Source organism: Mandrillus leucophaeus, unplaced genomic scaffold, assembly GCF_000951045.1.
Source record: "Mandrillus leucophaeus isolate KB7577 unplaced genomic scaffold, Mleu.le_1.0 Scaffold12, whole genome shotgun sequence".
NCBI classification, from domain to species: Eukaryota; Metazoa; Chordata; class Mammalia; order Primates; family Cercopithecidae; genus Mandrillus; species Mandrillus leucophaeus.
Genome location: NW_012100320.1, coordinates 5,663,424 through 5,691,113, shown reverse-complemented (window position 1 = coordinate 5,691,113; position 27,690 = coordinate 5,663,424). Strand labels below are relative to the sequence as shown.

The 27,690-nt window shown below is 47.8% G+C and overlaps 1 protein-coding gene across 4 annotated transcripts in view; it reads right to left on the bottom strand.

The window, feature by feature from the left end:
- Window positions 1-27,690, bottom strand: part of SMAD3 (SMAD family member 3) — a 140,229-nt gene that overhangs the window by 52,435 nt on the left and 60,104 nt on the right. Inside the window, exon 1 of one of the 4 annotated variants that reach the window (XM_011968566.1) lies at window positions 25,747-25,992. The exons of 2 other annotated variants lie outside the window; for them this stretch is intronic. Coding sequence is in view for 1 of the 2 variants with exons in the window: in XM_011968557.1 (XP_011823947.1) it covers window positions 13,332-13,339 (8 nt within the window). In the remaining variant the exon portion in view is untranslated. Of the gene's footprint in view, window positions 1-13,331; window positions 13,425-25,746; window positions 25,993-27,690 lie in introns of those variants that run through there. One more of the 4 variants, XM_011968557.1, reaches the window with a different exon arrangement.

The following is a 27,690-nucleotide window of genomic DNA, read 5'->3' as shown; positions in this document are numbered from 1 at the left end:
AGGAGGTGGGGGTTGCGGTGAGCCAAGATCATGCCACTGCACTCCAGCCTGGGCAACAGAGAGAGACTCCATCTCAAAAATAAATAAATAAATAAAAGGGAAATTGGGGAGAAAGAGCTATTGGAGACTGTGAGGTAATGGTCTTATCTTAGACCCTCTTCCCCAAAGAAAAGAAAAGAGGCTTAGAGGAGGCAAGGTAGAACTGAAACACAGATCTGGGCCTTCCACTAATACCTGAATGTTTTAAGACTGAGAAATAAGGCCTGGTGTGGTGGCTCACATCTATAATCCCAGCACTTTGGGAGGCCAAGGTGGGCGGATCACCTGAGGTCAGGAGTTCAAGACCAACCTGGCCAACATGGCGAAACCCTGTCTCTACTAAAAATACAAAAAAATTAGCCAGGCGTGGTGGCGGATACCTGTAATCCCAGCTACTGAGGAGGCTGAGGCACAAGAATCACTTGAACCTGGGAGATGGAGGTTGCAGTGAGCTGAGATTGTGCCACTGCACTCTAGCCTGGGCAGCAGAGCGCAACTCCATCTCAAAAAAAAAGACTGAGAAATAGCTTTGCTCTCTTAAAAATTAAAAAAAAAAAAAAAAAAAGCAGGACATGGAAAAGTCCCCTTCCCTGACAACTGCAATTTCTCAAGTCTTATCTGCCGGCAAACCTCACTATTAGTTCAACTTCACAAAACAAACAATTCTTATTACAGGACTCTTAGTCATTCTGTTTTTCACTTTCTTCCACAGAGCAGAAGCCATTAGGTCTGGGTATCCTCTCTCTGCCCTCTTTTCCCAGACCTGGTTCCCAGCCTCTCGCCTCCTGCAGTCAGGTCTGCATGAATCGGAGCACCATGAATCACTTCCCGTGGGCAGACTGCACGCTTGGGGGTGGGACTTACTTACTTACTTTCTTTTTTTCCTGGAAAAGATTCTCACAGACTTTTGGGGTAAAACAAGTGGAACCGGGCGATGATGATGATAACTGGAGGCCTTGTTCTATCAAAACAAATCTTAAAGTTTCCAAAGACTTAGAGAAAATGGCAGGCGGGCATTCTTGACTGGGGGCGGGGGTTGGGGAAAGGTGAAGAGGGCAAATGAGGAGGTTTTATGTTAATTGCACAGTTTTGACTTCCTTAATTATGAGTCACCGGCCAGAAAGATAAAACAGTGTCACAAGTGCTGCATAACATGCAACGGGTCAACCGGGCAACTCAGTGACATTCACGCGCAGAGGCAGTGCCTCAGGACAAGCGCTCACTCCAGTGATTTTACAACAATTCCTAGCAAATGTCACACAGTATGGTTGGGAAAGGAACATTCCCCATCTCAGTCTTACGACATTTACAACTCAGTCCCTGTTTTTAAAAGAAGCCCCAAAGCCTTCAGAATTTGCAAACCTTTCAGTTCAGCCACTGTTGGGTAGGAATGGGGGGCTGGAAGTAAAGGAAGGGTGGAAAATGACCATGTTTCTTGAAAAAGTTAGTTTAAGGACCATGGAGTTAAAGAGGTACCTTTACATGCAAAAAATGCAGCATTTGCATGATACCAATTGCTAACGTTCCATACACATTCTGTTCCATACACATTCTCTTGCTTTCTGAACCAAAGCTTTACAAGCTTATATAAGCAGTTTCCATCCCAAATGGTAACAAAGAATGGGTGTCCTGTATATTCTGGCATCTGTACCCTGAGGACAGTTAAGTGGCCAATTAGCATTCCTTTCTGTCTAAGGGTACAGACCTCCTATTGTACCTAAACAAAAGGTTCTGGTTCATTGGGGCAATTCACCTAAGACAGCAAAGAACCCCTATGGGCAGGAAGATAGGAATTCCACACAAGTAAGAAGGGAGGACTTCAGAGAAGCCAGGCCCACACTTACAATGTCAGGGTGGCAACAGCCATCCTGGATTAAGCCGGCCTCATCAACTAAGTGGCCCTTGTCTGAAAACTGCATCCCTAAAACAGTTACAATCAGGAACAAGGAAAGGCTTCCAGGTGAGGCATCCTCCCGCTGGGTCCTAGATACTTAACAACTCTCCCCGTTATCAGCCCACCCAGTTCCAGCTGAGATTCAGAGCGCCTGCCCACCCACCACCTCACCCCCACTTCCTAGACAGGCCTAATTTGCAGGCATAGAAACTCCAAATGCTGAACAGGCCCAAGTAGTGGAGGTAAAATGTTGCAGCCACAGCATCTGAATGTGGGGCTCCTGCACTCTTGGCCACCAGCATAGTGAGCTGAGGTGCAGGTGGGGACAGAGCCCTCGGAGGTCCAATTATCTTCCAGCTCAAACAGTAACCCACTCTGTGGCTTTCTGCAAAAATGACCTCTCTCCATCCTCCCCTCCTCGAACTCTTACAGTCCACCGTCCCCACTGTCCCGCACTCTTCAAATTCATCATCAATTAGCACCAAAGGCCTACTATGATGAAGTGACTTCTGTGTGTTTCTGACTTCCCTTCCCAAGTGTGCCAGGAGCGCCTTGAGGGAAAGGAAACCCAGCTTAACCTTGCCTGCATCCTGGATGGAGCATGGGGCTTGCAGGTCACATTTGCTCAGAAAATAGTAATGGTAATGGAATGACTAACTGATAATGTGCAGCAGCAACTGGTAAGCTTCACAGCACCTTTCAGAAGACGTAAGAAATAAGCAAAGATCTCAGACTGCCCACCAGCCTCGTGAACCCGATCGAGAAGTCAAGCCTCACAGCAAAGGGATCCACAGACGCACATTACTGCCATGGGCCCGACACCAGAAATGTTCTTTAAGCAATCAGCTGGTCTTGAGAGGTGCAATTAAAAACAGCAGGGGAATGACAGCCACAGGTGCCAGTTAGGTGAAAGCAACCAGTGGGGAGGTGCAGGAAGCTAAAATGTTTTTGAATAAGGAAGCTCTGCCCACTTGCCATACCAGGGAGAGAGAGTCATCTGTGGCTAAGGTTGTAGGCAGACATTAAATAGAACGATTTGCAATAAACTTGCTCAACAAATATTTGTTAACTGGCGATTTTTATCAGTGTTGGATTTAATAGAGGAGAAAGCACACGGATATATGGGCCACACTGGGGATGGACTGGAGCCCTGGCCGCTCATTAGATGACAGGGGTGTGTGTGGTCCTCCCTCTGGCTGTGCTACTGACTCATGGAGGAGTCTTTAGGTATGGTATGGATTATCTCATTTAAAAAATGATGGGTTCAACAGATCTCTAGTGTCTGCTCACCTTCTAGCACCTTCTAGCATTCCAAATACCTGTGAAATACACTAATTTGCAGGGGGAAGTGGCTTAAAGGTGTTCTGTGTCCACACTTTTCATTCCTTCAATGCTTTTAGGCACCTAGGGCCTTGGAGAAAACCTGAATCATCAATAGCAGCAGAGCAAATAAGTAATCAAGAATGTGGGCTCTACCAACACAAATTCCTCTTCCCTACTGTACATGGAGCAACAAACAGAAAGGATGAGAGAGAAAACTTCAGAACTTTGACTCTTTCTGCAGGTTAGAAGCAAACACAAAAACCAAGTAAGCCCCAAACCCGACACCAACATCAACTAAACGGTGGCAGTCGTAGCTGTCATGTGGGATATAAAGGAATTAAATTGATTTCAAACAACTTCCTGACAGAGGAGGTTGCTTTAAACCAGAAAGGTGAGGGAGGCTGCAGAATTACTGACCTCAAAAATCAGAGGTCATGGAATGAATGAGACAGGTAGACGGGTTCCAGACATGCTCACATCTGTGGCTGGTAGAATTGGACCTGGACGCGACACTGGGGCGGGGGCGGTGGAAGGGTGGTGTGCAAATGTCCTTTTGCAGAATATTCCAGCCTCAGAACCACAGGACTTTGGAGCTGGTGGGGGGCATTTCACCACCACCTTCTTTTCCCCCCGAACACGTGAGGAAACTGGGGCCCAGGAAGGGATGGCATTTACCCAAGGATCCTTCTGAGTGAGCTCCTATGTTGCTTTCTTTTTTTCTACTCCAGGAATCATGACCCCAAAACTATGGCCCCAAACAGAAAACTCAGCTGTCGGCGTAATTGAACAAAGAAGCTAACACCACAATAAAGGGCAGGAGCTTCCATCAAGAGCAGAAAGAACAGAGTGGTTTCTGTGGAGGAGCGGCTGTGCCTGGCATTTCCCACCCTGCACACACCCAGCTGTTGGGGCCACACTCCACTGTAGCCTGTCTTTCAAGTCGGCCCGGCTGTCAAGCCCGGGCCCATCTCCCCGGCTCTGTAAACAGTTCTGGCTCTCTCTCTCTCTCTTCCCTCCTCCACTCTCAGAACACCACACATCACTGGGGCCTGGATTGTTTGGTAACAATGGAGGGGAACGTTAAACAAGAGTTGACGACGGGAAGTGAATCACTGAATTCTCAAACAGTCTCCGTGGAAGGAGCAAAGAACGGTGGGAGGGGCCCCTGGCAGGGCCTGGCAGGGTGCAGGGGAATCTTGGGAGACTGCTCTTTTCTCACCCCACCGAAGGACACCCTTCCAACTCTGCCTGGCTGTAACCAGGTAGCAGCTTCACACGTCAGGCCCCATCTAGCTCCCGAATCACCCCCGCTACTTCCAAGTTTCCCTGGTGTTCTCTGCTCCTTGGATTAAGCAGGAGGGAGACAGGGAGAAAGAGCCTTTCTTCTACAAACACTGACCCAACTTTGTCTCCATACACCTTAAAAAGTCTGAACCTGAAGACGCGGCTACTGGCTCTAATAGAGGGAAAAGGCTCATTCTTCTCTCCCCACTCAGAGCGTCAGTTACTTAAACGGCGATGTTCTCAAAGGAAAATATAAAACACAGAGACAATGTCTCTGTATGACCTGAGATTCCATCTAAGTGTCTGAGAGAAATCCCTCTCCGCTCCCCACCCCGGAACACACATCCCCTCTTCTAAGTCTGCACTGACTCCCACTCAACCCTGGTGCCATGGAACAGGACCCTCCAGCCTCCACACTACCCGCTCCAGGCCGCACCTCCACTGACAGCTGCTCTGACCACGCGCCCTGGGTCTATAACCTTCAAAGTCTGGTCTCTGGCAGGCTGTCGCATTTTATTCAAATGGTGTGTAGGCATACTCTGTGCTACTCCAAAGAGCAGCTGATCATCCAGTCTGTATTACAGGCCTACTATGTGCAAGGCACTTGGTGAGAACCTCTGTCTTAACTTCCTTTGCAAAAAAAATCAAAGATTAATGGCTCAATCTAGGAAACATGTAAGCTTCTATGTGCAAGAAGAACAGGGCTGGGCACCCCTTGGTATATGTAAATGTGTCCTCAGTTTTGCTTTATAGGCTCTCTTTTCACATCTAGTATTCCCACGTCTACTTCACCCTCGTTAAGGAGGTAACACCGACCAGTTGCTTCCTAGAAGCAAGTTGTATAGTAAGCACTCTATATTGAACTACTTTAATCCTGTAGGACAGGGTCTCATCTTCCAAAAGACGACAGTGAAGCTCAGAGAGGTTAGGAGTATTCCACAGGGTCACCCAGCAGGCAGGGGAGCAGAGCTGAGCTCTGAACTCTGAACATAAAAGCCCAGCTTCTTCCCACTGTGTCAAGCTGCTGTTCTGCACACCCCAGCTGCCTTGCAGGGGGACACGGTGGAAACAACAGGAGACTGGGACTTGCATTGGAAAGCTGGCTCCTCTCCTTACCACCTGGGCCACCTCAGGCCAAGTGCCTCATCTCTGGGGGCCAATTTCCTCACTGGTATAAAGGGGCTATGTGGGAAGTGGTTCACATAGAGATTGCACATGAAGGCCCTTCATAAACCGAGAAGCGCTACACTGACATACAGTGTCACCTATCACCTTTCATTCACGAACCAGAAAATCCTGCCCAATGACGTCGCCGAACACCCACTCGTGAATTTTAACGTTATTCCTGGAACAAGCTTGTGCAAGGTCAGGAGACTGTAAGATGTGAGAACATTCTAGAAACATCATCTGGGAGAATTATTTTGTCTGTCTTTTCTGTTTTGTTTTTTTTTTTAAATGGCACAGCATCCTTGAGCACAGGATGAGAGATTAACAACCTCTTTCCCAGTCCTATCAAATTTTGCCAAGCCTTCTTGAAACTCCCACCCTCGCGGATTATGAAAATGAAGGTCTAAAGTAGTGCCTGGGTTTCCCAAGTCCCAGCTCTGCTATGAGTGCTTATTCCTGAGTCACTCCTGCTTGCTGAGCCTCAGCTTCCTCACCTATAAAATGGGCAGGCTGGACCAGATACTTCCAAGGTCCCTTTTCCAACAGTCGGACTATTTATCAGAGGCTTATTGATTTTTCTTACACACAGTAAGAAGTGTTCTTTCAGGAGAACTTGACTGAACAATGGATGTGGAAAAGAGGATACATTTCCAACTCCCCAGCAACACACTCCACTCTGTCTGGTTGGGGAAGAAATTCCCATGGCAACTCCCTACCCCCACCACCTCCCTGTGCGCCTGGCTTTGTGAGGATGAGGGAATCCACGAGGCTAACTTCCTGCCTGCACTCCAGCCCCCATCATGCAATCCCCTGAGCAGGAATCAGAGAATCACAGCAACCGTAGCTCTGAGATTCCAGCCCCACACCTGGCTGTGAAAGACCAAGGGCGTGGAAGGCATATCTGCTGTGACATTGTGCAAAATTGGAAACGCGCATCAGGCCATAGCCTGTGGAAAGCAAGACCTCAACGTTTTTGCAAATAACAGTGTAACAGCCGTCTTTGTGTCTAAGAACATGACAGCTCTATCACATGTAGGATATGGTGCACTAGTGAACTACTGATAGGCCCTCCTGAACACACCAATCACTGGCTAGGACAGGAGCCTCTTCTATGCCCTACAAGCACCATCAAGCCTGGCATATAGCAAACATGGTAGATGCCAAATATTATATTTACTGATTTAACTCATTGATTACGTGGATTTTAGGGCCAAATGAATTCTAAACAAATTTCTTTCAAAGCATATTTTCAAAAAAAAAAAAAATACTACTTCAGGAGAAACTTTTAAAATGAAAATAATATATGAAAATATATTATTGAAAATGAAAATATATTATTGAAAATGAAAATGAAAATAAATAATCTCTCCCTTTATATCCATACAAAGAAATATAAAAAGTCACTACTAAAACATGCAAAAGATGGATGAATCTGAAAATAATTATGCTGTGTTAAAAAAAAAAATCAGACAAAAGTAATACATATAGTATGATTCCATTTATATAAAATTTTAGGAAATGCAAACTAATGTATAATAACAGAAAGCAGATCAGTGGATGCCTAGGGACAGGGGGCAGCAGGCAAACAAGATGGTGAAATTGCAAAGAGGCAGGAGGAAAGTTTTAGAGGAGTGACAGACATGTTCATTATCTTGATTGTGGTGATGGTTTCATGGGCATATACAAATATCAAAACCATCAAACTGTACACATTAAATATGTGCCATTTATTGCATATTAATTATACCTCAATACAAACATTAAAGAAGAAAAAAAAAAAGGCCAGGTGCGGTGGCTCACACCTGTAATCTCAGCACTCTGGGAACCTGAGGCGGGCTGTAGTCCCAGCTACTCAGGAGGAGGCAGGAGAACCGTGTGAACCCAGGAGACGGAGGTTGCCGTGAGCCGAGATCACGCCATGCACTCCAGCCCAGGCAACAGTGCAAGACTCCACCTCAAAAAAAAAAAAAAAAAAAACTCCCTAGGGCTGGGCAGAGTGGCTCACACCTGTAATCCCACCACTTTGGAAGGTCGAGGGGGGCGGATCACTTGAGGCCAGGAGTTTGAGACCAGCCTCGTCAACATGGTAAAAACCATCTCAACTAAAAAGACAAAACTGAGCCAGGCATCGTGGCGCATGCCTGTAGTCCCAGCTGCTTGGGAGGCTGAGGCATGAGAATCACTTGAACCTGGGAGGCGGAGGTTCCAGTGAGCTGAGATGGGGCCACTGTACTCCAGCCTGGGCTACAGGGTGAGACTCTGCCTCCAAACAAACAACTCAAAAATTCTGATAGAAATGTGAATTTGAAAATGCAAAAAGCAAGCAAAAGCCTAGACATATTTTGCTCCAACAGACTGTGTCAACGATGTCTGTCTTTGCTCATTGTATGACAAACTCTAAATACTGAAACATTAATGAGCTGCCTTAATATGTTCTAATTCAGTGTGACAAATGTGTACACTAAAGATTTCACTGAAAAGGTAGCTATGGCATATCTGCCACATTAGTATCTTAGCTATTTAGTTCTTTGTGCAAAAAAAATCATACAGATCCATTACTGTATGACTTGAAAAGTACCATTCTGGCTGACATGCTCGTAACAACTATTCATCAGTGAAAAGCCTTGACAGGCAAAGCATCCCAAGATGGGTCACCAAACTTCAAGCTGGCATTAGAGAATCACAGGGCTGGTGCAGAGAGCTGGCTCTGGATCCAGCAAGGACGTCTGGCCTGGCCGGGAATGATTCATTGAGCAAAAGGACATGCCAGAGAAAACGAAGAGGATGTTCCAACCCAGGAGTGCGCCGACGGGTATGCAGAGGCTGGAGCTGTCTCCTGCACATGGGATCATGTCCCTGTGTTCCAGCTCTACACGGGGTGCCCACCAGATGCCCCACAGGGCCCTTTTCACAAACATCACAAGCCTACTTCATAAGCTCCTTTCTCCTTGAAATGTTGAGATCACTACAGCTCCACCGTTATTTAGCACAGTGGTTTCTGAATGTCTTAAGATGCCAGCAGCCTCTGCCGTTACCAGGCCTCTGGACGCCTCTAGTCTAGCCTGTCATTCCAAAACAAACCAGATGTCCATTCTCTGTCTATCCAGAAGCCTGAGAATTGGGGGTAGGGTACAGATCAGGGGACATCATTTGGAAACCTCTTATCTAGGACACTGAGCAGAAAAAAGCACTTAACACACTTAAGACTGACACAAGGGGAGAAACAAAGGTGAGAGCAGCGTTAACAAGGTGAAAAATAAGAGTTTTGCCATTCCTGAAGGAAATGCTTTCCAACCCGTTGGTGATTTGTCCTCAAAAGTTCTGCAGAAAGACCTAGTTTATTGCCAACAAAGCCCCGGGGTTGAGTGTTTCTAGTACAATTCCACGCAAACCATGGAGGCGCAGTAAATGTTCACAGATGGTGATGAATTCCTACTTCTGGCCAAGTGTACGGGAGGAAAAAAAAAACCTAGCTATTAAACATTTGAACACTGACAGTTCTAGAAACAATGGGGGGGTGGGGAGAGGAGACACACAAAAGAATGAATATACCAAAAGGAAATTAAAATCTAACAGTTTAGGAAAGGGAGTAAAAGAGCAGTGGATGACAGATGAGCTGGTCCAGGCCCCAGCTCCTCACTGCCTAGCTACGTGGCCTTGAGCAAGTGACTTAAGCTCTCTGTGCCTTTGTTGACTGAACAAGCCTGTGAGGTTTGTATGACCGGCCCTAATTTAAAATTCAGAGAGCAGGAGAACGGAAAACACGAATGACACCTCCCAGCATTAGAGAAGCCTTTATTTCCCCATAGCACCTCACCTCATCCCCAGGTAAACTGAGCTGGCCTCAACTTAAGAGTTTATATTGGCTTTTCTGGGGCACCGGACCCCAAGTTAAGCCATGAACCAGAGCAGGTTTAAGATTCAGGAGGCTAATGGGTGTGCAGGGGGCAGCCTCAAGATACCGGACTTTCCAGGTAATGAAAAACAGCTTAGAGATCATCTGGCCCAACAGCCACAGGGTACAGAGCTCTGTTAGAAAGTTCTGCCACATATGGAGCTGAATGGAGTCTGTTCTTCTGTGATTTTTGCCTCCTGGTCCTGGTACAGCCTTCAGGGACTGCCAGACAAGGGTCCCTGGCTAGGCTCTCTCTACTCTAGCTTCCAAATCCCCAGGGCTTTCCTCAGTTGAAGACTGTCTCATCCTGGGGACTACCACTGGGTTAACCTGAAATACAATTCACTTTGGCAGGGTCTGCCAATCAGACCCAGATCTTTCCCCAACATTCCCCCACTTGAAGTTCCTCCCACTGCATCCATCTTGGCTATAATCTCAGGGAGAAGCATCGAACCATCCCTATGCAGGGCATAAAGAGTCCACCAGCATGAGGAAGACACAGCTCATCCCAAAATGTAGACTAGGAAACATGGCCCAACACAGATAGTACTTTGAACTTAACAGGTGCTCAATACATATTTATTGTGCAAATGATCAACTGAAGCCAAGTCAAGCTCCTCTTTCCACTTCCCCACCTCACTTGTGGTCAGCCCAGGCAACTTCCTTAAGAAACTTCCCGTTGCCGGAATTGGGAGACCCAGAAGACAGCCATCAATTAATCGGTCTGGGCTGGAGGTCAAAAACAGGCAGCTGCCCACTGCCCACAGATGTTGTGTTTGGCCTGCATAACATTTTTAAAATTTTTAAATGGTTGCCAAGTTTTACAAACTGGGAGATTTCATATGTAAATCTCGATTTTTGGCTTCTCTTGAAAAAACTCTGAAGATCTGGCAACAAGTTGCTACTGTCTGATGCCGACTTGCCAACGCCCCCTTTAGACTGCGAATGAACCCTGAGTTCTGCTCTGTTTCCTTACACCAGGCCCCATTTCCTGCACGCTGTCTGTCCATGTGAACACCTCAGCTTGCAACCCTAGCCTAAGCTTCCAGAGAGGAAGGCGTCACTCCTTCCAAATCAAAACGGAGCCTGGGCTTTGTAGTGCAACCACAAACCCCCGTTTGTTCAGGACAGTTGGGTTCACATGTGTTGACCCCGTGTCATTATGAATAGCGTTCCCTTTCACTCTCGCTGTCCCGTCAGGCTCATGTGTCTCATCAAGGCTAAAGACTCTAGAGCCTTGAGTCTCTGTCGGCTCTAGACCCACCTATCATACCAAGATTCTGTACCCAGAGCCCTCAGAAGGTCATTTGCTCTCTGCATAGTTTCTCAGCCTAGAGATTTCAAACTTCCTCCTAGCAGGGTTTATTCTGCAGCATGCTGCTAAGGTAGGCAGAAGTAAAGAGAGAACAGTGGAACAAAGAGAAGTGAGAAAAAAGAAGAGAGTTAAAGGACTCTCTACTCAACTGTACCTCCTGGGTACCATTTCTCTTGCCTGAACCCAAAGTGAGAACTAAGCTATTACCACTCCATTTTCAGTGGGGACTAGGAAGGAAGAGAGAAAGGAGGTTTTTGCAGTGAGACAAGACACTCGTCAGTCTGTACTTAATGTCTCTTCCAGAATTCCCTGCCCTCTTGGATCAAACACATTCGCTTAATCAAGCACAGATTCCATCAAACACATTCCCTTTTCTTTTCTTTCTTTTCTTTTTTTTGAGACAAGAGTTTCACTCTTGTTGCCCAGGCTAGAGTGCAATGGTGCCATCTTGGCTCACTGCAACCTCTGCCTCCCAGATTCAAGTGATTCTCCTGCCTCAGCCTCCCAAGTAGCTGGGATTACAGGCATGTGCCACCATGCCTGGCTAATTTTGTATTTGTTTTTAGTACAGATGGAGTTTCATCATGTTGGTCAGGCTGGTCTTGAACTCCGGACCTCAAGGGATCCACCCGCCTTGGCTTCCCAAAGTGCTGGGATTACAGGCATGAACCACCACACCTGGCCTACACACATTCACTTTACAAGCACAGCTTCCACCCATGCCTGCGGCATACCTGGTGACCGCAGATATGCCAGTCTGATTGAAGTTGGTCAGGGTGAAAATAATAATAATCCTAGTTACTCAACATTTTTGATCAGTTAACACTTCCCAGGGCCTTTTAACACAGCTGGAATCGTGCCTGGCTTTGCAGGGGGTGCCTGGGGAAGCCATAGGCACGGGAAGAAAAGCAGGTGATGCAAGCTGCTTTCCATACCAAACCCTAGCACCCAGCCAGCCCAGGACCCACCAGGGCTACCACAGCCTTAAGTACACCTTAATTCCAGCCACAGTCACTAGGGAAGTTTTGTATTTAACCGTAAAATCAAAGTACTCCCTTCCCAAACTTTAACGGGTTAAAGGCTAGGGAAGAAATGATTTCATTGAGGGAGGAGGGGTAGAGAATGCTCCCCTCCCCCTAATAAAAATTCTGGCAAGAGCAGACACAGTGGGGAAAAGCAAGCCAGGAAACCCAATATTGCCGTCTTGACATTTTATAGGAAAACCTGACGTAACGAGATATCACGGGGCATCTGAGCTTTATTTTTTTCCCCTAATGTGAGCAAAAAGAAATCTGGTTCTTAAAATCCTCAAGATCCACATAAACTTAAATCTCTAACCCCCTTCTTTTCCACAGTGAGCACAGAAGAATCGCTGCCGCCAGAATCTGTTTTTAAGTTTCCTTTGGTAGCTGCCTCAGATACGCCCAAGCCCATTTTATGGGGCAACGGAGAGCTAATATAAAGCACAATCTATGTCTAAATGCATTTCCGACACTTCAGTCTCTCAAAGGTAATTTTGCAAATAGGCACAGTGAAGGGCTTTTGCTTTGAAGTGGGCTGGGAATCAGCTACAGTTGCTTAAACACTGATCAAATTCCACTAAAAGGGTAAAGAGAAAGCACATTCAAAGAAATTATATTTCACATCTTCCCTGATCAAGTCCACCAACTGCTTTGGAGGGTTAATGGGATGGTGTTTTCACATCTTCCAGGGAGGGGAGGGGGGTGAAGGGTATTTATAAATTCTCAGCTGGACTTTTTGGTTAAAGCTGCTCTTATTGATCTAGACAAACACAAATGATGATGCCTGGCATGGCTTGTATATACAAATAGCCATGTGAAAACAGTCACAGGCCTAATTGAAGGAGACAGCAAGAAATCAAAGGAAGAAAGAAAGAAGGAACAAACGCCCAGACTCACAGAGCAGCATTCCAGCTGCCCAGAGAGGCTGCACAGGGGCTTTTCCTTTAAGGGGAGATGGGTGTTTACTTACACAGATGAATTCAGTTCTCCTGGGTTCAACTGTCCCAGGGAACCGCTCAGTACAGTGATGATTGCAAAGGAACAAATAGCTCCCCTCCCCAGCGCGCTCTCCGCACACTCTGGAACCCTCTTCTGCAGATCCACTGCAATGGCAAGCCAGCTCCGACCTGGAGCCGGGGGAGGTGGGGTTCAGGGGCGGGGAGCAGGGTCCCAGGACCCGGAACCAGGCAGAGAGCCCTGAGCAACACCTCTGCTCCACCCACACAGGGGGTTTCCTATAGTTGCTTCCTGACATCCTAAGAGTCCACATCCCCACCCAGAGAAAGAGAAACCCGGAAGAACTCTGACAGATCTCTGGCCAGCAACCCTGTGGATGGGTGGGGAGAGGAGTTCAAGAAGGAGAGAAGACATGTCCCGGCACGGGGCTCCTACCTCCCCATCCACCGTGCTTTCCGGTGTACCAGAGCTGCGCCTTTCCACGTTTGCCTAGGGTCAGGCAAGATGTGTTTGTGAAGTTGGGAGGTCACAGGGACGGGAGGGAGGGATTCTGATGATAAGGACAATACAACCCTTCCTAGAAGGCCAAATTCTAGTACCTCCTCTTTTCTGTCGCTAACAGGAGAGCCCTGGCAACACCCAGACAGGAGAAATCCAAAGGGAGGAAAGTACTTTGCAAGCTTGTTTCAAAGTCTTCAAGAAAGCAGCAAGACATTTTGACCTGCCATTCTGACCCTATGGGCCTTCTGGCCAGATTACCTGGGATAATTTGACTTGAGAGAAACCAAGCACCCCAAACAAAGCTGGTTGGTGATCAACAAAGCTAAAATTACCCACGTAAAAGATGTGTTGAAAATAATAAGCAAACTGAAAAAGCACCCTTCTTGCAACCTTTAAAAACTGACCCTGTAAAACTCAAATCTCATAGAAAAAACTTCAACACAAAATAAAACTGAAAGCAGCTAAAACTGCAGACCACGAAAGTCACTAACCAAAAACTGATGAAAGAATCCAACCACTCGGATATGCAAAATTTTACCCAGGACACGGTGGAAAGAATGGCAGAAGCTAACATGAGTACTAACAGCAAGCGAACCAACAAAATTAGAACCAAATTTTGTGGTAAAATGCACATGGGAAAGTAGTGATCCTAATGAAAATAATTTCTGTTTAAAAAAGCAAAAAGGAAGAACTTACGAAGGAACAGTTTCATACGGGTACTAGAGAATGGCTGTGGTGGTAAATCGACTTGCCGTGCTGATATCGCCTGGTTCAAGTGTTTATATCTGTGAACCAAATAGGAACATCTACTGGGGAAAAAAAAATGACAAAAAAAACAAAACAAAATGCCCCTGATCTTTTTCAGAAAAGTCGTCAAAAGTCAAACCTTGGCAAAAACCACAAACGCAGCCTGCTCTGTCCTACACTTCCCAGCGTCCTTGAAGGAACCAGGACTCCTCTGTTGAGCACTTGTCACCTTGCCTGGATCAGCACCAGACACCAGAAAGAGGTCAGACACCAACCTGATGAACAGGCATGGTGGGTAGACCACCAGGAGCTGCCCAGCCCCGCCCACTGAGCTGACCTCAGGGAGGTGATGCCTCTAACCACCTTGGGGACACATATCCGATGGTCAATGGGGCCTGTCCCCTAGGAAACCCGAAAAGACCATGGTGCCACTCCCCACCTGGAGGAGCCCAGGGATCTCCATCCTCTGCCCTTGGGGGGATGGGGAGAAAATATCTCCATGGGGGTGCAGGTTGGGGTAATAGGGCAGTCAGCAAATTCAATCTTTACTTCTCCATGTGTTCCAAATTTTCCACAATAATTATATATTGCAGTTATGTTAAAGTGGGGAGGGAAGCATTAAAGACAAAAACCAGAACACCTGCTCTAAGAATAACTGACTCTGGGCCGGGAGCAGTCGCTCACACCTGTAATTCCAATACTTTGGGAGACAGAGGTGGGCGGATCACCTGAGGTCAGGAGTTCGAGACCAGCCTGGCCAACATGGCGAAACCCTGTCTCTACTAAAAAACACAAAAATTAGCCAGGCATAGTGGCCCATGCCTGTAATCCCAGCTACTCAGTTAGCTGAGGCAGGAGAATTGCTTGCATCTGGGAGGCAGAGGTTGCAGTGAGCCGAGATCACACCACTGCACTCCAGCCTGGGTGACAGAGCAAGACACCATCTCAAAAAAAAAAAAAAAAAAAAAAGAATGACTGACTCTGGGATGTATCTCTTCACATGAAAGGTTCAGACGACCCTGGGAGCTCAAGATGGCACAATCTTTAATGTATCTGCAATTATGCAGGGTTGAGGGCTTCAAGTTTTAAGTCAAAGGCAATGAATTTGTAATTTTGAGATTTCAATTTGAGAGCAGGTAGGTTTGTTCTGCAATCTCGAGTCACTGATCTGGCCGTGGATATTCAGCCTTCTTTTCCCAAAAGTTGATCATTTGTTTTGGCGGTTCAAACACATTGCAATGGGGTTATTTGGCTTTACAAATAATACACTACAAAATTCTAGCTGGGAAGGACACACACCAATTTAAAAGAGAGTAAACACCTGTGAAACAGGAGGGCGAAGAAGGGAGAGGGGGTTGGAGTAACAGGAGGTCTTCAGCAGAAGGTTCTTTATTTTTAGTAAAGAAAGAGATGTTACAAATACCTGATGTGAATATGGAAAATACTAACATTTATTAAATCTGGTAGAAGGTACATGGCTAAGTTACCCTTTGCCCGTAATTCAAATGTTTCATGTTTTTATAATACGATGAAAACACACACACACACACACACACACACACACACCCCACCCCAAAAATAGGCCAAGGCAGGGCATTGCTTCTGGCATCTTAGAGAGGGTGTCTGAACCAGCATAGAGGCAGAGGAGAAAATCGAAGTTCAAAGTACTACTCTGGTATGTAAACACTGAGGAAATTCTTGGCCTGAGAGTATACACAACAATGTATTAACTTGTCTTCTGAAATTTGTTATTACAGGGAAGAAAAGGTTTTTTTGAAAAAACAATTAAGTGGAAGGGAAAATGAAAACTATCATTTAATTATTTAGAGGGCCTTCTTGGTACCAGGTACTTTGCCAGAAGTTTCGGCTCTCAAATCATCTAATCTTAACAATGAAAAGGGGTGTTTTGACCCCTTTCTGTCCCGCATGATGAAACCAAGCTTCCAAGGGGCAAAGCCACTGGCCCATGGCCTCAAACAGTCAGGGGACTGTGAAGGGGGCAGGCTGGGCTCAGGGGCTGCCCCTGGATTTTTGGTGCAGGCTGCGACCCACGGTGAGAAGAGCTCACTGGAGCTGATCTTTCTTACCCTCACTGGGGGTCACCCTCTCTCTCCTACAAACCCACGTTTTGCCCCTCTCAGTGCTAGAACCCAGACTGCTGACCCCTGGCACAGAGAGGAACCTTCCAAACACAGCTCTTCCTGGCCATCTTCTCTCCTGTGGCTCCAAAACCAGGCCAGCTCTGTCCCCAGCACCTGCCCAGCTTCCAGGACAAAGCCACCAGTGACACTCCTGCTTCCACTGTCCCAGCACAGGCCCGCCTGGGCACATCTCTCCAGCAGGACCCTGGGAGCTGAAGGGCAGCCAGCTTTGGTTCCAATCCCAGCCCCACCCCTCAGTGGCTCATCAAACATCGCTTCTTTAAACCTCAGATTCCTTGTCTGTAGAAATCTCTCAGCACTCTGTCTCACCTCTGCCATGAGTGTGAGGGGCAACAGCACATATAAAGCTCCCAGAGCAGGACCTGGCACAGAGTTGCACGCTGATAGGTTATCACTGGCAGAACGATCCTTGACAACTCCGTGTAAACACAGTTCTTCTCGATCCTGGACTTCAGAGTCTTTGAGAGCCAGAGTTGTGCCTTTAGTAATTTCCCACCACCCACAGTATGTGGTAGCAGAGGAGGAGGAAAGCAAGCCCGAGGGCTGGGATGGGTCAAGTGTTTGCCAAGGAAAGGGAGCTGGAGAAGCTGGAGGTAGGGTCGCTGTAAGTCCTCTAAGGCACCCTGAGAGTAAGACAACACTGAAGCAAGGACTGTGAACTCTCAGCAGTGGCTTTTCTTAGTGCCGCTCACTCTCTCACACACCACTGGGGAAATGACATCACAGGGCCTCACCTCAAATGGGTCAGGGGAAACAGCATTTCAAAAGGCCTTTCCTGCATCTCTCTGATGGCTGGATGGCATCTTAAAGGCCCCGTTCATCTGAGCTTAGGGAATCGCAGGAAAAGCTCCTGCTGCAAATACCAAACACTGACACACATTCACCGCTCATTAACCCCAGGCCGATTTCATTCACAGAGCAGCAGATTCTCAATGTGCAGTGGTGGGGGCCTGGCTTGGTGGGGAGTCGCGGGGGTTGGGCCTTGGAAATAACCAGGCTACTGAAGGGAAGGGAGAAACCACTGCTTTCTCCCTGTGGCAGTCGGTAAGCACCAGCACATCTGAAACCTGGGGTGACTCTGCGGGTGACTCTGACCACATCATCCCATTTTTCTCTACCCTAATGAGGAGTGGTGCTAAACGTGAAAATATCTCAAGGTCTGAACATGAAAGGCACAAGCAGACAAGCACCCAGGAGAGAGGGGGCAGTGGCGGCCGGACCACTGGCCAGGGAGTCAGAAGCAGAGCTCCCTCTGGTCGTCGTTCTGACCTTCCTGGCTGTGTGACTTTAGGCAAGTCGCGTACCCTTCCTGAACCTCTCAGTTGCCTCACTGAGAAAATGAAAAGGTTAGAACAGATCATTCCAAAGGTCCCTGCCACTTTTCAGGTTGTTGAAAAAGTGCTCTCTTCTGGGGAATATCTGAGTCGGCACCACTCTCCCAAACCACAGACTTGAGTGAAAACCAAGGCAATTCTTGGTTCCATTCCCCCATCCACTTCTGCTACAGTTCTGTGTGTTGGTCCCTAAAAATTCCTCCCAACCCTTTCCTAATTTGCAGTTAATTGCAAGGAATTGCACCTACATTCATTTTGGGGTTCGCAAATGGAAAATACTAATGACTTTGTAAATTAATTTCAGATTTGGCTCCATTTTTCTAGCAATAGGATCATACTTTGTTTTCCTTCTCATTGTTTTCGGCGGAAAACACAAAAGCAGCCCATCCCCCAAATGCATTTAAAATCCCAATGAAGTTTTTCTAGAAAAAAATATGGGCATATAATATTGGCATCTGGGGCAAAGTTATGTTATGGTGTAAAGGATTATGGCTATAAGCCTGATAGTGCTCCAATAGGACAAACGGGGACATGGTTTTCCTCTGGCAAGAAGAGAGAGATAAGAGGTCCGGGAGGGCTTTTCCCGTGTTCACCAGCAGTTCAGCCAATGTCATTGAGTTCACCCTTCCATGAAGTTAGACTGTCACAGCCACTTGCCTGGAGAAGAGGCACAGACCCCACACCAGGGAGGCCATGGTCTCTGCTGCTTGGGCTGGGCTATTGCATCTGCCCTGGGCGTAATACAGGATGGGCCACAAACAATTTGGACAAGTGTTTAAAGAGGAGTGACAGAGCAAGGAAGTGCAAAACATGGGTCAGAGGAGGAAGAGGAGGAAGTTGATGATGCTTCGGAGGGAGGAGAGAAATCCGAGTGGACAGGGCAGAATGTCCCGAAGGACACAAGGCTTCATGGTGGGCTGTTCTAAACTGCGCAGCAGAAGTTACGGGGAGTCTGATTTCTGCTCAACTCAAGGAGTGTATCAGAATGAAAGAAAATGCAACAGGCTGCCTTGGAGTGATGAGTGGGGAGTGCGGCAGCTTGCTAATGATAAAAGGCCTGTCATCCATTTAAGCAGGCTTCCCCCGTATTCAGTACAGTTAAGCAAGGCACCTCATTCAATTCATGCAACAGTTCTGGGAGGGCACATCTCACACCTATTCGTGAGTCCACTGTCCTAGATAGGAAAATGGGAGCTCACGGGTGGCACTGTGCCCAAGTCACACAGCTAAAAACTGCAGGTGCATTTGACTGAGGCCTTCTGCCCAGTGCTTTTCCTCCCACAATTCCTCCCATTCTACAGCCTTGGAGTCCCTGCCTCTTAGGTCAAAAGGCTGGGTTTAGGAACGATGTCTCCCTGCCCCATCTGCCCTCACCATCCCTGCAAGAAGCACAAGCCGCACATTCTGGTCTAGCTTCCATCTTGCCTATGGGAGGGGCATATAGATTCCTGGGGTGAAGATGGGGCAATGTTCCTTGATTTTCCATCTCAGAAATGGGCAAAACAGTGAGGCTGTCCTTCTCAAAGCCCCATCCACTTCCTAAAAAATACGGTGAGGGTCAGGGTGAGACGTTCGCAGCATGGGAACTTGCTGTTCAGATAAGGAGATGAGACGCATCATCAGGTCTCTACAACACGGAATCTACGTGGCTGATCGCTGAGGACTCAGCTTCCCCCTCTATAAAGTGAAAGACTTGCTAGTTATCCTCCAAGACACGTTCCTGTCATGAAGTTCCGTGTCTCAGATGACCATCAGTGTGGACAGGGTTCTCTGCAGGTCTGCTTGGGCACGGGAGATGACCACTCAAGGGTCCCCCCAACAGAGGCAGGACGACAACCTGAGCTTGCCCTGCATGATAAGACAGAAGGGGGAGATTGGAGGAGCAGAGAGAGATGCCTTCACACAGTTCACACACATCGGATCTCTATCTCCTGTTAGTGCAGTGTTCTGAGCCAGGTAGTATCCTGAAGAAGCACCCATCTCCTGGGCAGGGTGATTTCTGCACAAGGGGATGGACTGGCTGCCCCGTGCCCAATTAACACGTGGTAAAACTGAAGGCCAGGTAAGGCCTCACAAGAAGGTTCTGGCAAATCGGGCTTCATTTGAGGACCAGGACTCAACCCTGGTCACAGAGAGGCAGTGGGGTATAGCGGCTAAGTCGGGGCTCTAGAGAGAGGGGCTGGGACTGAAATCCCTAGCTTCGTGATGTTCGGAAAGGTCCAAATCTCTGAGCATCAGTTTCCTCCTCTTTACAGCGGGACTGGGAGAAATCCCTGGAATAAATTGTGACCACCACCCTGCACAGGGCTTGGCATGCAACAGACGTCAGCCACCATTCAGCATCAGGAGCACTGTGATTGCTCTTAAAAGTAAAACAAAACAAACACATTCAAAATGAAAACAACAACAACGAAACCCCTGAAAACACAGCTCGATGCCTGGCAAATAGAAACAACTCAATGCCTATCTCCCGGCCGATGGCAAAACAGACAGAAAGAGGGACAAATGAGTCAAAACCTCTTGGTTCTGAGGTCCCACACCTTCCATTCGGTACCCTATGACCCGTGGCAAGGGGCTGACACTCCCTGAGCCTCAGTCAGCTTCGGGAATCTGCCGGGTACTCTGGAGGGAGATCTATCTACACATGCGAAGCAGCAGGTCCTCAGAGGACATAGCAATAGCATGTAAGACAAGATATTCCTGCCAAAATCATTCTGGCCCAAAGCACGTATTCAGTGAATATTTGTGAAGTGAGTGACTGCATGAATCCATGCATGCATTCGATAGCTTGCTCAATTCCAGCTGCCCCAAATCCTTGGGGATTCCCCGAGCAGAAAGTCTCAGTTGCTTGGAGGCTAGGGAAGTACTCAGCATTCCCAGCGTGGCAGGCAGAACACAGCCCAGATCTCTGGCCTCTGCGATTGCTGCCCACCACCACCTCCTCACCCCCACCTCATACCCCCGACTAGCTATCACCAACCCTGTCCCCCAAAGGGTTAAAAGTGTCCACCTTTCAGGCAGAACCTGTGATTAGACGGAATGCTGCTTTTACATGTACACCCCCACCAAAGCAGGCCTAGGCCTCCTGAAGCTGTTACTGGACAGGCCACCAGCCCATGGTGTCCTTCCTGTCCCCTGGCACTTTCCTTGAATACTTTGCCTAAGTTGCTATGTGCAAATTCTCTTTCTCTGTGTAGGGCAGTGGTCCCCGGTCTTTTTGGCACCAGAGACGGGGGGTTGGGGGGATGTTACAGGATGAAACTGTTCTACCTCAGATCATCAGGCATTAGATTCTCATATGGAGTGTACAACCTAGATCCCTCCAATACACAACTCACAATAGGGTTCATGCTTCTATGAGAATCTAATGCAATCACTTATCTGACAGGAGGCAGAGCTCCAGCCGTAATCCTCACTTGTCCACCATTCATCTACTACGAGACCCGGTTCCTAACAGGCCGCAGACCAGTATCAGTCCGTGGCCCCAGGGTTGGGGACCCCTGGGACTGGGGACCCCTGGTGTAGGAGAAGGAGGTCAGGTGAGTGGAAGGCACCTAGTACCGGAGTCAGCAGGCCCTGTTCCAAATTCTAACTCTACCTGGGACTACGTGGCCTCGGGTAAGTTGCTGGGTCTGAGTTTCCATTGCTTCATCTGTAAAATGCACATGATATCCAACCACCATGCAAGGCTGCTGTGAGAACTAAATGCAATGACAAAGGTAGAGTATCTAGCACAGCACCTAGGACATAGTAGATATTCAGCAAATCCAAGTTTTCCTTCTTCCTTAATGGGAAGAAGACCAAGCTCTGGTCCCACCCAGCTCCTCACTAGTAACTCAGCCAGGGAGCTCAATGACGCCACTCCAAAATGCAGGTGACATCAATTGACCTAACGAAGAAAGCCTGTAGCTGCTGCGTCCAATATGGTGGCCATCAGCCACGTGGCAGCACTTGAAATGTGGACAGTGCAAACTGAGATGTGCCGCAAGTATAAAGAACACATCAACTTCAGACTTAGTATGATAAAGAAGAATCTAATATAGCTCCTTAACAATCTTTATATTTGAGTACATGCTAAAATGATGATGGTTTGGGATATACTGTATTAAACAAGATATATTAGGTAAAATTAATTTCGCCCTCACCTTACATTTTAACATGGCCAGAAGATTTCAGATTTTAGAAGTAACTGTAATTATCCAAGGGGAATACATTCCAAGACCCCCAGTGGATGCCTGAATCCAGAGATAGTACCAAACTCTATAGACACTGTGTTTTTTCCTATACATACACATCCAGGACAAAGTTTAATTTATAAATTAGACACAGTAAGAGATTAACAACAATAACTAATAATGAAATCTAACAATTATAACAATATACTATCGTAAAAGTCATATAAATGTGGTCTCTTTCTCTCAACACATCTGATTGTGCTATACTCACCTATTTCCAAACTGTAGCTGACTGAAACCTCATAAGGCAAAACCAAGAACAAGTGGGGGCTGCTGTACATCATAGCTCACATTACAATGATGTCAGGCAACACTGCTCTAGAATGCTAAACAAACGTGAGTTACTGCTTGGCCATTATTCTTTCCCCAAGTAGACTGAAATTCCTTCTTGAGAGAGGAGTCCTGTTAGTTCCTGCTATATTTTTCCCACAGTGATGTGTTAAGTGCACATCACTTCCCAGGGGTCTCAGGGGTAGAGGAAAGAGGACAGGTGAGTGGAAGGCACCTAGGATTGGAGTCAGCAGAATATTTGGAATATTCCAAATTCCAACTCTACCTGGGACTATGTGGCCTTGGGTAAGTGGCTGGGCTTGAGTTTGTTGCCTCATCTGTAAAATGCACATGATATCCATCCACCGTGCATTTAACACTCTGTGCTAAAGGTGCACATCACCTTTAAGACACAGTGCTAATGGTGCACACCAAAACACTTTTAGAAGACTGAGTGTGGTGGCTCAGGCCTATAATCCTGGCATTTCTGGAGGCCGAGGTGGGGGACTGCTTAAGGCCAGGAGTTCCAGACCAACCTTGGCAAAATGGCAAGGCTCGCTCTACTAAAAATACATATTTAAAAACTAGCGGGTGTCGTGGCATGCACCTGCAGTCCCAGCTACTTAGGAGGCTGAGGTGGGAGGATCTCTTGAGCCCAGAGGTTTGAGCTATAATCATACCACTGCACTCCAGCCTGGGTGACAAAGCAAGACCCCAACTCTTTGAAAACCAAACTCTTAGAAATCTTACGTTGGCCTTGAAAAAAAAGAAATGAATTATGATTTATGAATTATAACAAGTCACTATACACCAGGAACTATGTTCCTGGCTTTTACACACACCAGTTCCTTTAATCCTTCAAGAACCCCATGTTTTACAGATAAGGAAACTGAGGCAAAAAGGCTGAGGGACTCGGCCAAGGCTACTAAATGGTCAGGAGTAAAAGCAGGGATCTGAACCTAGCTGTTCTTCCTCCAAGTCTGGGCTCTTCTCCACTGACCATAAAGGCAAGCAGACAGCCCACTCTCCCTGTTTTTGCAGTGTGAAAGCCTCTAAATCTCACACATCTTAGAAAAACTCCAGCCCCAGAGATGCTCTACTTCCCATCCCCACCCCCAACAAAGGATTTCCCAGCAAGTCAGAAATGACAAACCACAAAACGAAGTCCGTGCATAACCATATCCACGTCTGGCCAAGGCTTGGTTAGCTCAGAGTTAGTCACATTTTAAAAGGGGTGAGTGATAGGGAAGGTGGATTCTATTTTGTTGCCTATGAACTTTGTGGCCAGGGTGCAGGCTGCAAGTTGGAAAGGGAGAACTGGTGGATAGCTGAGGGCCTGATAAGATATTTTTTCAGAGGAGCTCATTAGCAAGGCTGAATGTTCCCAAGTTTCAGAAGCTCAGCTCCTCCCAGCTCCACTGATAGTCTCCCTACCACTTTCAGCCTAAGCTGTCCTCTGGCCTCTAGCCATCCACTCTAGCCTTGGACATGAACGCACTCTGGGGAGAAAGGCCCTGAGCCTGACACAGAATAGACTGACCATAAGCGTGTACAGTAGGATGTGGGGGTGGGGCGAATAGATGGATGTACAAATCAACCAATCAATTTCAAAAAGTCTGAAGGTGCAGCAGACATAGCACTTCACCTTCAGGAACTCCAGAGATGGGCACAGAAGACACGGACATGGAAGGTCAACACAAGAGTTGCATATGACTAATTGCCAGGTGAGTATTAATATGTACAAGGGTGAAGGAGAGAGGATGAGCAAACCTCTTCCCCTGTGCCTATATCCCGTATGGATTCACAGGTAGAGGGCTGTCTCCAGGCTGTGGCTCAGAGGAGGGAAAGGGCAGGATGGGCCAGTCATCTGGAAATGCTTCCTGGAGGAAGTGCCTAAGAAGGAACGGGACTTAGATGCGACTGGAGGACGTTCTGATGGTTAGTTGGGTCAAGCCCGTCACTTAACCTGTCAGCCTCTTGGTTTCCTTTTTTACAGGGGGAGGCACCGCAGAGAGAGAGGGAGGAGACAGAAAAACAAAACACCTGGTAGACAGTTCACATTCGACCTCAGACAGGGTAAATATTTACTCATCCATTCATGAGCCTGGCCCTGGGAAGCGACCTCGGCTTGGGCCACCTGGGTTTATGCCGGTGTCTGGTCTTGATTTGAGGCTCGAGGCAGTCGGTATTTAGCCCACGGCACAGAGTCCAGCCCTACACCTTGTCTGTCTGAGAACTAAATGGATCCCATTTGATGGCAGTGGAAAAACTGACCACCACGATGACCCTACTGCTCACGCCAAGACACACCAGGCAGTGGCCGTAAGAGCTGCCCTCTAATGAGTGCCCACCTTGTGCTGGAATATTCAAGAGTGTGCCTGTGTGGGTGGTGACTATCTTCTCCTCACCAGGAGGCCGTACGGAGACACAGCCCTCCACTCCACAACTCAGTGAGGCCCCACCGTTCACACCATGTTACACCAAAGGGATGCTTGAACCAGACCTGCCAGACTCTACTGTCAGAGCTCTCCCAGCTAACCACAGGGCTGAAAAAGAGACATACTCATCCGACAAACATTTACTAAGGGCCTACTGTGTGCCAGGCACCTTCCAGGGCCCTGGGACACGGCCGTGGACAAGACAGGAAAGGGCTCTGTCCTTGGGGAGCTGGCATTCATGGGGGGAAGATGGGCCTTAAGCGCAGAGGAGAAAATCAAAACCATTTCAGTGGGTGGTACAGGTTTAATGTCTGAGGGGGAAGTTGAAGTAGGGTCAGCCCCTGTGCCACCTGAACATGATGATCTGTAACAATCGCTGCAAAGCACGTTTAAAATACCTTATTTCCAGGTCAGGTGCGGTGGCTCAAGCCTGTAATCCCAGCACTTTGGGAGGCCGAGACGGGCGGATCACGAGGTCAGGAGATCGAGACCACCCTGGCTAACACGGTGAAACCCTGTCTCTACTAAAAAATACAAAAAACTAGCTGGGCGAGGTGGCAGGCGCCTGTAGTCCCAGCTACTTGGGAGGCTGAGGCAGGAGAATGGCGTGAACCCGGGAGGCGGAGCTTGCAGTGACCCGAGATCGTCTGGGAGACAGCGTGACTCCATCTCAAAAAAAAAAAAAAACCTATTTCCAGACTGTACCCCAAGAGTTCCATTAGAAGTCTAGGGAGAGACCAAGAAACAGACAGCTGTGGTAGCAGGCTAGGAGACTGGCAGCAGGAGGTCCCGGACCCCTGGAAGTCTGGAGTCTGGGCACAGTGCCCCAGCATTGCCCCACCACTCAGGAAGCAACTGTGAGCAGTCACAACTCATGCCTCAATCTCCTCATCTGTAAACAGAGCATCCTAACCTCTGGCCTGACACCACGCAAGATGGTGGCAAGACGCAAAGAAGGCTGTGGAAGTGAACTGTAAAGGGCTGAACGAAGGTGAGCTGTGCACATTCTCAAACACGACTGCTGGTAAGATGAACCCACAAAAGAAAAGAAAACTACGCAACTCCCTAAGGACTCAGGGACTGTCTGTCAAGCACACAGTTTCTGCTTCTCAGTGACAAATACCCCACACCTAACCCACTCTGCCAAATAAGATAACTCTTACTCAAACGTGGTTGCTCAACACAGGCCCGAGTGTGGGTTTCCATGCAGTTGTCCCATCCTGTGGGAACCCAGCGTGTGGGGTTCCTGGTGAAGTGAGCGGCAGCAATAAATTACCCCAGTGCCGCGGCTCTTGCCCACATGTTGCTCTTATGGTCAGTGCACTTCAGCCCAGCAGTGACCTAACCCCAGCACCAGTGAACCCAGCAGCAGGCTCCTCTGTCATCCTCCTCCAGCAAGCACAAGCTCATATTTCAGGCCGTTTGCTCCCATGGGCATGACTCAGAGGAGTCAGTTGTCTTAAAAAAAATGCTTTTCATATTTCAAATCAAAAATAAATACCACGCACTCTGGATGCAAGCCATCACAGATGTCTCTGCTAAGCTATTAAAGTGAAAAGGCCCGATGAGGCCTAAAAAGTGGTTAACTTCTATCATCCTGTTCCCACTGGCTTCATCCACCCACGGTGGGCTAGAAGAGTGGTCCTGAGGCCAGGTCACAGGACTGTCATCTGGCTCAGCCAGCAACAGTGAGGACAGAGGTTCATGCATTCACTGGGACTGGAGAAGGTGGAAAGCAAATGTCCAACGGGGTGATCCCGGAGAGAAGATCGTGGATCTAGGCACAGAAAGGCAGCAGCGCTTCAAAGAGGCTCTCCATACACACGCTGGAGCCACTCTTAATCTCCATAAAGAAAGAAGCGGGTGGATCAGCAACCAGAGCTGCCAGGCCAGGAGGTTCAGCAGCAAACCCAGTCAGTGCCCAAGCAAGAACTGTCCAGAGGGAAAGGGCTGGCCCACTAGTGGGTGGGCCTGGATGGAATACAGGGATGCACCCAGCCACCAGGGCTTGTAGCCCATGCTACAGCACAACTGCTTCCCATGACTCCCTCCCTCCCTCCCCTTCCCCGACCCACCCAGCCCTCTGACCATTTGGTTGGTCGGGTGGTGTGCCCATAAGCAGACAGCGCCCTGGTTACAAACTCACAGTGGTTACACTTGTCAGTAAATACACTTGATGTGTGCATTAGCTTTTTGCTAAGAGACAGGAGCCCTGACTCCAAGACTGACAAAATGAGGTTTCTGAATTGTTCAGGCCAAGCTCAGATGCCAGGTAAATTCACCAAGATCAGGGTCATCTTCTGGCCACCAGCCTCTCCCCGGCTGCCCCGTGCCACATCTTCCCTTCCAAGCCCTCTAGATGCCCCTCATTCAGGCACAGAGCAGTGAGGTTTTTCAAGGTGCTCCAACATCACAGGTAGAGGTATACCTTTGAAAGCTAATTAAAAGCTGAAACTTCACTGTCAGCCCTGTTTAATTTCTATTCAAACACAGTCTCAGATGAGGCCTTGGTCAGCTGTGTGACGTAGTAATGAGGCATTCTGCTTATGAATATTCTCGTTCACCAACGGACAACCAAAATCTTTTTCTAATTCCCTTGGAAAATATTTCCAGAAAGTATGTGTCTACTCTTCTTCCTCAACAACTTCATTTTCTCTAAAGATAATGGTTTTTTGTTTTTGTTTTTGTTTTTTTTTCTAAAGACTGACAATCCTCCAGCCTCTCGGGCCCAGATTGTGAAGTTAATTCTCACTGTGGAGATCAACAAGCTGTGTAAACTGCAGAGGTGGATGGCTGGCGGGGTCATCTAGATACCCCAGGGCAATCATTAGCAATGTCTTCTTTCAAAGGAACAAAAAAACTGGGTGTGGTAGCATATGCCCGTAATCTTACCATGTCAGGAAGCTGAGGTGGGAGGATCACTTGAGGCCAGGAGTTCAAGACCAGCCTGCCCAACATAGCAAGACCTCATCTCTACAGAAAAATCCAAAAATTAGTCAGACGTGGTGGCATGCTTCTGTAGTCCCAGCTAATCAGGAGGCCAAGGCTAGAGGATCATTTGAGCCCAGGAGTTTGAGGCTGCAGTAAGCTATGATCGCACCACAGCA